This window comes from Carassius gibelio, chromosome B15, assembly GCF_023724105.1.
Source record: "Carassius gibelio isolate Cgi1373 ecotype wild population from Czech Republic chromosome B15, carGib1.2-hapl.c, whole genome shotgun sequence".
In the NCBI taxonomy this organism is placed as follows: domain Eukaryota; kingdom Metazoa; phylum Chordata; class Actinopteri; order Cypriniformes; family Cyprinidae; genus Carassius; species Carassius gibelio.
Window position 1 is genome coordinate 15458854 of NC_068410.1, and position 12298 is coordinate 15471151.

Here is a 12298-nt window from a genome sequence, read left to right on the forward strand (position 1 = left end):
CTGTTATTTTGGGAAGTTTAGTAAAGACCAAATATAACTGCACTCTCACTGAAGCATTTTATTATTACCAATGTTTTACCCATTTTGGGCAAGATACATATAGAATGCATTAGATTCACATTCATATTTCCATTTTTCTACTTCTACTTTGCAAAAAATAAAAAGTAAATACAAAACTAAAATAATGTGCTGGTTTTATAATGGAAAATCAGTATACAATCAACCGTATGTAATACCATAATGCTGTGAGGCTGACCCAGACGCATTCAGACAATATATTCACTTGCATTGCACACTTATTTTTCCCTGTCACAGAAACCAGCTTTGCACTCATTCTCCCATCAATATTAATCGCTGATCCACAGCAGCTTCAGTCCCCTTGAGCCGACCCGTCACACCCACAGACTACATGTGCAGGACCCAGGGTCACGTTTCTCCAACCATAGCTGTCCACGGGTCCTAAAGACCAGACTGCATATCAGATAAAACACTGTGACTGTTTCAGATGTCTAGCAGGTCCCCCGAGTTCTCCTGTTCTCACCGTGAGTGGATTACCCGCTGTGTCTGCTTGAAAGCAAGTTCTGCTCGAACGGTAATCCGAGGTTAAGACGGTTACACCAATAAACTTCTTACATGCTTACTCTGCATGCGGAGAAGTTAGGCCCGAGAAGGAACACAAGAGAACGGCTCTTCCGAGCGAAAACCAGACATGACTTAGTTCAGCCTGATGATCAGAGAAAAGTCCTGAGCATAGATGATTCCTCTGAAAAGCTGACACTATCACGCTCCTACTCGCTGTGCATGATGATTTTGCCAAAGAGGAGAAAGTGCAGCATCTGATAAAGGTGCCACTATCATCGCTTCCATTAAGCCATTTATTTTGAGTTATAAATGGCAATCATCTCTAAATGTCACCCCCTAAAGCTACTGAGCGTTTCGGCAAGACATTATGGCTTAATTGATTTTTTTTGATAGTAGAGTGCAAGCCTATCCTTTCTCACTCTTTGCTAGCTCATCAAAAATGTATTACATTTCTATATAGCACCAATTACCTGCCATTGATTTATTTGCTGGGAATTCCTAGTCCTGAGCTTTCCTTTGCATGTTAATAAACATGGATTGGTAGAGTGTTTTTAAGAGCTCAAGAATACCTCATTAGGATTAGAATAAAACAGCCACTAGAAAATTGATAACGATAAATAACCACATTTATGAAAAAAAAAACACGATAAATCATGGTTGATACACTGATGAAAATTTGGTGTAAACATTTTAGAGGAATTGCTAGTAAATTTCACAAATACATACAAAGAAATTGCAATTAATTCAGAATTAAACATTGACATTTAACTTACAATATTTGAATGTTCAAATACTCCATTTACGGTCAAAGAACTTAACAAAATTCTATTCTATTACGGGCCACAATTCTGACCTTGAAATCAGGATAACATCTTCAGAATCATTTATACTGTACAAAAGTTGAAAGTTGCAAAAAATATTAGTAGGCTGGCTCAGAAAATGATAAGAATCGTGTTTGTGGCAATTGTTTTGCTTATTAAATGATAATACAAGATTTGTTCAACTTATAAATTATTGTAGAGAGAAAACTGCTACAAAATGCATCATACTTTGTGAGAAAGTGTGATGTGTTAGAGCAAATGAGACATTATTATTTGGAATCAGCACCCCATAATTAGCATTGGATTTCATTCAGCAATTATGATGCAGGGCACTGTAATCTTTGTTTTTATTTACAACTTAAAAATAAAAATCACAGTGTGTTTCATCAGAGCATTTCAAGGATGTGTTGATGTCATTCTTATCGAAGGCCGAGGATATTTGTAATCTGACGCACAGACATGCCGAGATCCTGATAAGATGTTCGCTCCAAAATGAATCTCTATGGTGAAAGATCAAGCGAGTGACAGAAAAGGATTTGACAAGCACAACCTGACAAGTGACAATGACGGCAAGACGCCGCAAGGCCACCGAGTCCACTATCTGCGTCGAGATCTTATTAGGGCGGCCCGCCTGTCTCTGCACGAGCCCCTGCACTTTACCCTCTTCCCGCTGTCTTTTTTAGCGCACGGACAGTAACATGCATCAGCCGCATACTTACACTCTCTCACACGCACATACACTTAGATGCACAAGCACAGCAGGACACAGGAAAAATGTAAAAAAAGGTGAGATGGAGTGAGAACCCTGCCACTCAGATGGGATACTGTACCTTGGAAAGCGTTGATGGTGGTAGTGGTGGGTGGGGGGGTTGTGGTGAGAACATCTAGATGGAAAAAATGAAAACACACATAAGAGGTATTATATGAAGGAGAGAAGTCACAAAAGCCATCATGTTAGTATGATAGAGATATTTGAAAGAAAGAGGAACATCTCTTTACCAAAGCCCCCTTTACACCTGGGAACATTTTTGTCATCATATCATAAACCTGACTACATTCACTGGGCAAAAAAAGACGTAACTGCATAATAAAAGATCAATATCTGTCATTTTGATGGAATGATATACATTGATGGAATTTGTACATTTTCCAACATGCTGTTATCAGGTCTTATGATCTGGTCATCCAATTTAATGAACGATATCCTGTTTATCTCTCCAGATCCTCACAGGGGCAATTTAAAACTTTATTGTCTCCCATTTTCCTCACTTCTAAGCCTTATTAGCATCCTTTTACTGTGGGAATGTTTCTAAAGCAGGGAAATGCAATAGAGCGCAACAGTACCTGCCCATTTATTAAGCTAACTTGGTTTCGGAAATTTTTGTTCCATTCATTCATTTTTTTTTTTTCATCAAAGAGTTTAAAGACGTCAACCAAACAAACCAGCTCTCAGATTAATCAAAACATTACAAAGTCTGATTTGAAAAAAAAAATGTATTCAAAAATTGGTAAAAAGGGAAATGTACATGAATGTGTACTTAATGTCTTTAATGAGGGAATAAACTTCCAATCTATTAAGCACTGTTGTGTTAAATTTTTACCTTGTCTTGTGCCCACTAAATCAGCATTTTTTTTTTGTAATGTAATTTATTCCTGCCATGGCAAAGATGAATGTTCAGCATCATTACTCCAGTCTTCAGTGTCACATGATCCTTTAGAAATTATTATAATTTGCTGATTTTAGTTCTCAATAAACATTTTATTATTATCAATGTTAATTTTTTTTCTTTTATCTTTTTTTTTTAATTCAGGATATATTTGAAATTGAAATGTAAAAGTCTCTTTTACTGTGACTTTTAATTAATCTAATGCATCCTTGCTAAATAAAAGTATTCATTTTTTTGAGTAATAAAAGGCTGAATTAATTTGTAATTAAATGTAATTATTATTATTATTATTATTAAAATTTTTTTAACTATCCAAAACTCTTCCTAAAACCAAACTGTTTCCGCTCTATAAAGTGACTTTCTAGCCTTTCTGTTCATGTCTTTGATATTTGGTAAAACATAGAACATGCTCAGTTTGCGCAACCTCTGATGTAATATATAAGTTATGTTTTCCATTTTATGTGGGTAATTGCAGGCTGACTTTTATTAAATCACAATTGAGATACACTATAATACAAGGTGCAAATGCTCTAAAGAATGTCCACATGTAAAGGAGGCTTAATTCAGACAATAGCTCATAAATATCCTTGATTTAAACGAAAAAATGGCCTGTTATTTTGATTTTACATAAAATTGCATGTCTGACTGTGAAGCATTTTCTTGCAAAACAGTGTTATTGAAACAGCTGAAGGCAAATTGGCCAGCTATAGATATTTGATCAAATGTAATGTAAGAAACATGTAAAGAAAAGGACGTGAATTGATATAATGGGCTTACTACATGCCATAATAGAAAACGACAGCTTAAGTTATATAGAATCAGACTTCCAAGCAATAGTATAAAGCCTGCAATTCAATGGGCATGACACTGGCCGACACAAGCCACGTGATTAAACAAAACACACTGTGCCAAGGGCTTTGTTCAGACAGGCAGCAAAAATCCGATGTTTTGGCATATCTGACTCAAATCCGTTTAGTTGTTTTGTTTGCAGACTGAACAGCGAGAAAAACACCACATGAAATCCGATGTTTACAAAGTGATCCAAACCCGATCCAATCAGATTAAAATCAGACTTTTTTGGAATGCATCTGATCTGCGTTTTCTGGCACAAAATGTATGTAACATCACACAAAAGTGTGCAATACAATCTGCAGCTGTGTCCGAATGCACTGTATAATGAATGAGCGAATAAATCGGCAGTATTTGCATGAATGTGCCTTGTGATTTCAGCTCTGCGATGAGATGCAGTGATGGACGTGAGCAGAGGCAAAATTTCCTAGTTTGCCGTCCTCTCTGACAGCTGCACTCAGATTTTGTATGAGAAAGTTTGACGGCACCTTGCTGACATCATTACTACAGCAACTGATGTAGATGTAACAAATATTGACTTACAAGGCCAAGACAAACGGATCTGATTTCATCGCTCGGATGGTCAGTCCTAAAGTTTGCATCCGAAAACTAAATGAGATTTACATGCAGAGAAGAAAACCAAAAAGGTCCACTCGACTTATTTCAAATCTTTCAGGCAGCTTTGCTATCATGCGGCGAGTATGGAAACAGGAGAAAGAGAAAATTACATTATGAGAGTCATTTATTAATAAACACAGTCATATTGGATACAGCCATCGCACAATCAGCGGAATAATGGGGCGCTGGCAAATGCGGCCGAGCTATTGTACTGTGGCTGTGCGATGTGACTATCATTCCACTTTTTAGCACAGATACTCAGACGCCTTGCTGGGGAACAGTCGCAGCAGGCAAAATTGGCTGGCTGTCTCCATCACTTTATTGTCTGTGCTCCATCAAAAGATCTCAGTAGGAGCCCAAACACTTCCCAACTAATGATAAAACATCAAGGACAGGATAATGTCTCTGAATGCAGATGCTGGGAGATGCATCGCCTGATGAAAATATTTCAGGGATTTCGTGCTCCATGACCGATTGCAGACGGGTTTTGGAAATGTCATAGTCCCGTGGCTGAAATTGTGCATGCAGGGGATACGGCCAACACAAAGGTCTGAATAGGATGTGGCATGCATAATAGTCAAGCAAACAAGAATTTTCCACGGGCAATTTGCAGGCTGGGTGACTCCTGGCTCGATGTTATGAGCGGCGAGATGTGAATCTGTTTGGACGTGCAATATTTCCATTTGTATGTGAAGGATGGAAATATGAAATTCCAATCACGCGGTGAGAAAATGGACGATACGAGTACTTATCGTGAGCAGGATTGTCCTGACAACACTTGCGAGATGTGTCCTCATAAAACCCATTGGCTCTGTTCCACTGTCTCACAGCAATGCTGAATGTGTTGAATCTCTGGGTAATGGTCCAGATCTGAGTTGAGCCGGCATGAGTTAGGCTGACTTGCCTTTATTTTCTGTTATTTATGTTGAAAAATCACACCAGGAGACCTGTTTGCAGGTGAGAGCACCTCAATGACTGTGATTCTTATGATGACAGTAATGTTTCACTGATTGAATACACTCTGATTTTAAAACATACAGTGTCTTCCATAAGTATTGGGACAGTAAAGACAAAACTGCTTTATATGCTGTGGAGTCAAGACATGGGCAAATATGATTAAAAGATTAATATGCAACAAAACTACAGAATGTCACATTTTATTATTAGGTCTTTAGACACATACATGCTTTACCAAATAAAAAAGACAGCACTTTAAGCGTTCATCCCACTATTTGATGTGAGTATAAGTATTGGAACAGTTGAATTTAAGGCAGATGTAGATCGTGCAGATCCCTTGCATGCAATAGGAGCAGTGAGTTTGCAACCCACATACATCACCAGACTATTGGTCTTACGCTTTGAAATGCTTTTCCCCAGTCTGTAATGCAGCCAATTCCAACTGTTGCTTGTTTTGGGCCCTTGCGAAAGGAAAATATATTTACCAATATATTTCTTAAAATATATTGTGATATATTGTAATATATTATTTTCCCTTTTTATTTTCTAATATTTTATATATTTGAATACATTTAATAATATTTTGATGATACATATATTATATAATATATTGCAAAATATACAAATGATTGCCGCTTTCAATATATTGCAATATATTGGAAAAAAAAAAATATATATAAGAATATATGCCTAATATATTACATGATATTTTCCAATATATTGCATTATATTTTTGTTTCATAAGGGGGGAGTTTCTGTCTTCAGTCTCCTCTTCAGCTGGTGAAATTAATGTTCAATCGTACACCACCTCCACCAAGCTTTACAGATGAGGTTGTATGCTTAGGATAAGTGGTCGACTGATATGTATTTTTTGGGTATTTTTTTGGGAAAGCGGGGGGCCATAGCTGAAATAAAGCCAATATACATATTTTTTATATATTATATTTAATAAAATTATAATATAAAAAAGTAAACACTGTAACCAACAGGGCACTTAGTATTCTGGGAAGTTTGTGTGCATTGGGAATCATATTTTTCAAATAAAGCCAGAATAACCCTCATCTTACATACAGCACACAGTGAAAATGACATGAATATGACAAATGCATAAAGTGCAGCATAATTTGAAATCATAAGTTTATAGTTTAAAGCATTCAATTCACAAGTACAGACCATGACATAGAAAACACGTGATCATGCTGGATAAAAATTTCACAGCTGGATTCGACTGAGTTTGCAAGATTAGTAAAATTAAATATTAATTAGTCATTCAAAGATTTGTTTAAATTATATAAATGCATATTTGCTTAATGCTGATGGCAAACGAGAAAGTATTATAATGTTTGCCTTTCTATTACTAATAGGCCTAATATAAAAGAAATCATTATAATAATTTCTTTATACATTAATCCCTTAGTTTATTCCTTTGTTTAATCTGATTATTAGACAGACTTCTATTCGTATTAGACAGAATTGTTAATGATGACGAAGAAGAAAGAGAGTCTAAGTCCTGTGTGCGCTCAGGCACTGCCGCTCTCTGCAATGTAAAAATAAAAGTCCCACTTCGAACACATCAGCCAAGCAGAAAAACTTACCAGGCCGATATTTGAAAAATGGCAAATATCAGCCGATATATCGGCCTTGGTGATATATCGGTAGACCACTACTTAGGATTATTTGCATTTCCCTTTTTTCTCCACACTTTTGCTTTCCAATCACTTAGATAAAGGTTAATCTTTTTCAATTCCAAAACTCTACTGGCTCACATTTGTGAAGAATCTTGCCGATCAGAGGTTTGCATCTTGCTGTGTAGCTTCTGTAATTCTGTGTTAAATTCTCCTGCAGACTGTAGATTGACAGAGCATCACCCTAGCTTTCTGGAGGTTGTTGGCGATTTTACAGACATGTATTTTAGGGTTCATTTTCACAGCTTTTATGATTTGTCTGTCATCAGCTACTGTTGTTTTCTCAGCCCTTTTAGTTCGTCGTTGGTTGCTGATGTAGCCGGTAGTTTCCAAACTCTTGATTTCTCCATGCCCTTTGTTTTTTCTATAGTTCTAACTGACTTCCTATTTTCTTTCAGCATCCAAATTGCTTGCTTTTCTTTCAGAGTCGGCTTCCTCATCTTCATCCTGGTTTGTGTGTGTCATCATCAAATGCAAGACTTAGAGTGCAGAAGCAATGGATATAACTTATAAGACACATTCCCTGCTTAAAATATCTGAAAAAATTAATGCAACAGGACACAGCTGAACACTTGACCAGTGAGGCAAATGTTCCAATACTTATGCTCACATCAGACAGGGAGATGAAACTTTAAAGTGCTGATCTTTTAAGCTGGTAAAACATCTTTGTGTTGAATCACCCAATAATAAAATGTGACATTCTGTAATTTTGTCTCAAATTCATCTTTTAATAGTACTTACAGATTTCTGCATTATCTGTATATTCTGAATTTTGTCTTTACTGTTCCAATACTTATGGAGGGCACTCTATGTAAAATTCATGATGGAAACCGATACATTTGACCTTTTTATTATATATTTTTGTTTGGTAGAGTTATGTGCGAAAACTGAAATTTGCTTATTATAGCACAATCTAGTGGGATTTGAGACCATTTTATTAAGTTTTTTTTTCTTCACGTTTTATTTTTTTTTAATTTTGTTTTTTAACACAAACAGAAATATAGATAGATGATCAAGATGATTTGAGATTTGTAACATAAATTATCCTGTTGGAAGTAGCCATCATAAGACAAAGGGATGGATATGGTCAGTAACAGTACTTTGGTAAGTTGTGGCATAAACCGCTGATAAAAGGAAGGATGGATCCATTCTTTCACAATCTTCTGTTGCTCGATTTTGGTGAGCCTGTGCCAATTTTAGCCTCAGTTTCCTGTTCTTTTATGACAAGAGTGGCACCAGGTGTGGTCATCTGATTCAAGGTTCAGTTTGTTGTGCGTTCAGGATATGCTCTTCCACATACCTTGGTTCTAACAAGTGGTTATTTGAGTTACTGTTGTCTTTCTATCAGATTGAATCAGCCATTCTCCTCTGACTTCTGGCATCAAAAAAGTATTTTCACCCACAGAACTGCTGCTTACTGGATATCTTCTCTTTTTGGACCATTCTCTGTAAACTGTAGAAACTGTTTTACACAAAAATCCCAGTAGATCAGCAGTTTCAGAAATACTCAGTCCAGCCCGTCTGGCACCAACAACCGCGCCACATTCAAAGTCACTTAAATCACCTTTCTTCCCCATTCTGATGCTTGGTTTTTAGAACTTTTCCATTCCGGAACTTCGGTTAAATACATACTTATTTCACTACTTATAAAATATAAAGATTATGACCTGCCTAACTTGGAAACTCTGGTATCAAAATTATTTGAACATTTCCCAGTAGTAAATACAACTTGAGAGGCGTTCATGTCTAATTTCCAATTAGGAAACTTGTATTTACGTTAATTCCGACAGGACGGGAAAGCAGCACAAGTACACCTAATAAAGTGGCCGGTGAGTGTAATTTGAACATTTGTTTACTGTTAAAACAGAAGAAATGTTTTTCTCCAACAACACTGGACCCCACTGACTTTCAATAATCTGGTAAAGGATAAACTGATCACCTGTGTAGGAATAAAGTAAAAATCATGAGGTAGCAAATATTACTATAATGAAACGACGAGGAGCTCTCATAAAACGAAAAACCTTTGAGTGCATGATAAATTATCTAATGTATGAAAAGCCCTAAACATATGCAGTGTCTCCCTTTATGTGGTGTATCCATCCTATTCTCAATGTCAAATGTATTATGCTGTCACAGCTGTGTTTAAAGCAGTTAAAAGGCTGTCTAATACTGGCAAATATACAGTACACAGCTTTTATACTGCATATTAGTGGTCTTGACAGAAACTTTGGCCTATTATCAAACATTACAGAGTATCTGTAGTCATTCAGCATCTGGGGCAGTCAAGAAAAAACAGATAAGATTGTATGTGGCACGCTGTGACACCGAGTCTACATTAGCGTTTTAACAAGAGCGAATGTTGCATGGGTTTGGCTGAGAGAACATCTCCCATAGGAGCCTGAATATGGAGGTTAATGCTGGACATGGTCTGTGTCGATACTTATTCTCTCCCAACAGGCCTTCGCACAGAACATCAAGTCACTGTAATTGAAACACACACAATTCCCACTGGGAGAGACGTTGGTTAAAAAGAGTGGTAAATAATAGCACTGCCAACCTAGATGTAGGAGGAAACACATAGGGTGCAGGTTTAGAGGTTTAAACACACACATTAGAGTCTTTCAGGGCAAATGCAAAAATAAAATACCATAGCAGAACTTCAAAGTAATCAGTTGCTGTGAACATGAATATGTAAGTAATAAACAGTCGTAAATTAGAAAAGGAAAATTGATGGAATAAATGAATAATGAATTACTAATGATGCAAAAACAATGTTATAATACAAATGCATTGTGATATATTATTACAGTACTATTATATACTAATATGAAAATATTAAATGATATTAGTATTATGATATTTTGTTACAATACTATTAAAATATTTCACATACATTTATAATTGGACAATGTGATTCACACGAAGGAGGTCTATAATAATAACTTTTTAGATGGCGACAAGTTACATTTATCAAGTCATTGAATCTTTCGAACCAATTTGTTCAAAAAGATTGATTTACTTAGGGACAACAAATTCTATCTGGAATAAATTCTTTAATAAGTCATTGAATCATTCACTCAACTGATTGGTTCAAAATTCTGATTCATTCGGGAACGCCAATGCTATATGTTGCTCAGAGACACGCAAGTAAATTTGATCAAAAATGGACAAAGTAACCGGCAATTTTATGCTTGAAAATGATACTAATTTAATATAATATAATATGATCAGTCATAGCCCTAACTCTTAAATCATATAACTTTATGAAATTGATAAGAATGTTTATCTATGAAAATATACTTCTAGTTTAAAATCACACAGAATTTCTAATACTAATCCAGTGACTGGAAATTCAAAACAGCTGAACAGCACCATTTAAAACTAGAGACAGACTAAAAAGCAAACATGCAATTAGCTGGACTAGATTGATTAGCTCCACCAACGAATTAAATGCACTGCCTGAACTACACCTGCAAGCAATATTCCACTGCGAATGCTATACTTAAAAAATGCAGACAGGGTGTTAATAGATACACACTAATTAATCCGGATGCCATGATTAGTGGAGGAAATCAATTCTCCTGTGAGCACAAATGTGTATTTAGCTATTTTTGTTAAATTTTAGCATGCGTTATGTCAACATAAGAAGCCTCAGATGTAATTAAAAGCTCTTATTAAGACATTCAAATCTCTACAGCTTTATAAATACTTTCGCTTTGTATATTGTTTTCTGTTAATAAAGAGTTAATGAGCCACTGAAGGATTTGCAACATGTAAACTACATTTACATCAAAAGATGAAATGTGACTCAGGGGAAAAATAAGGATAATGAGGCAAACATATACAGAATGATACAAAAGAATGGAGCATGCATTTAATGTCAAGGCTGTAGACCTTGAGCATTTAAAATGATGTGCTGTTTCCTTCAGTGTCACATACAGTATTCCCGACTGCCAAATCTCCAGATAATTTAAGACAACTTCATTATGATGATAAATGATATGAACGCAGATAAACGTACACGAATTGCATTAAAGAAGTACCTGATCAGCAGGTTTTACTGTCAGTTGAACAATCCTGCGGGCAAAATCACCTACCTGGAAAACCATTACAACTAGCCTGTATCTTTCAGAAGGAAAAGGGCCATGAAGTGAACTGAAAATTTACTAGAGAAAGTACTTTGCTATAGCTAGACAGAAAAAAAAAAAACCTACTCCTCGTCCTTTTCCAGTTAAATGCTTATCAGAGAAGATGTAAGTGACCTAGTTTAAAGAACTGGGAAAATTGACTTCAAGTGATCTATAGTGTTTTAGGACTGGCAGAAGGTATTGCTAGGTCTCTGTAGAGGAATATTAAGTCCTTTCAGGTTCATTAAGTTGGGAATGTGCAGGCAAACATTTCTTTAAGTTGATTTCAATGTTAAAAATGTTAACTGCACCTACTATGCACCTTTTTTTTTTACTGTATATCTGTGATCACAAACAGAGATGAAGGGCAGTCATAGGGTGCCCTTTGCAGTTAAAGAAGATTAAATATCTTGCTCAAGGCCACAATAGCTAGCAAAAGTGGCTTTAGAAGGACTTAAGCTTTGGTCTTCCAATTCACGGTGCAGATGTTTCTGGACTGAGCCACCCACCACCACTAGAACCGGGATCAAGTTGGATTTTAACCCTGTATCTCTTCACCCTGAAAAACACTTATAAAGTCATGGCATAGACATCCCCTGCAGCAGCACAGTTACATCATATTTACCAAAGAGAAGATATTACTTCCGTCCTTTTCTTGAACTAAATTTGACATTAGTTGTATATCACAAAGCTTTTAAAATAGATTTGCAGCCCTAGATTTCCCGTTGTCTGAATTGGGACTAAAGGAAGGAACAAAGGGATATAAAATGGAACAGGAGAAAATAGACAAATTTAAGAATAATCATTATGGTGCATTAGTGCAACAAACAAAATTGGCATCATTACAAATCGTCTCGGTTACGTATGGTAACCCTCGTTCCCTGAAGGAGGGAACGGAGACGCCACGTCGGATGACCGACGAATATGGGATATCGCTTCGATAGACCAATCTACTTCGAGTGTAAACTAAACGAGCCAATGCACATTGGCAT

General features: G+C 36.2%; 1 protein-coding gene across 3 annotated transcripts in view; it reads right to left on the reverse strand.

Moving 5' to 3' along the window:
* The window catches only part of LOC127972626 (cell adhesion molecule 1-like), a 184359-nt gene that overhangs the window by 22302 nt on the left and 149759 nt on the right, over positions 1-12298 (reverse strand). For 2 of the 3 annotated variants that reach the window (XM_052576273.1, XM_052576272.1), the window contains one exon: positions 2234-2287. The exons of the other annotated variant lie outside the window; for it this stretch is intronic. In XM_052576273.1, the coding sequence (XP_052432233.1) occupies positions 2234-2287 (54 nt within the window). The remainder of the gene's footprint in view (positions 1-2233; positions 2288-12298) is intronic. 3 annotated transcript variants of the gene reach the window in all.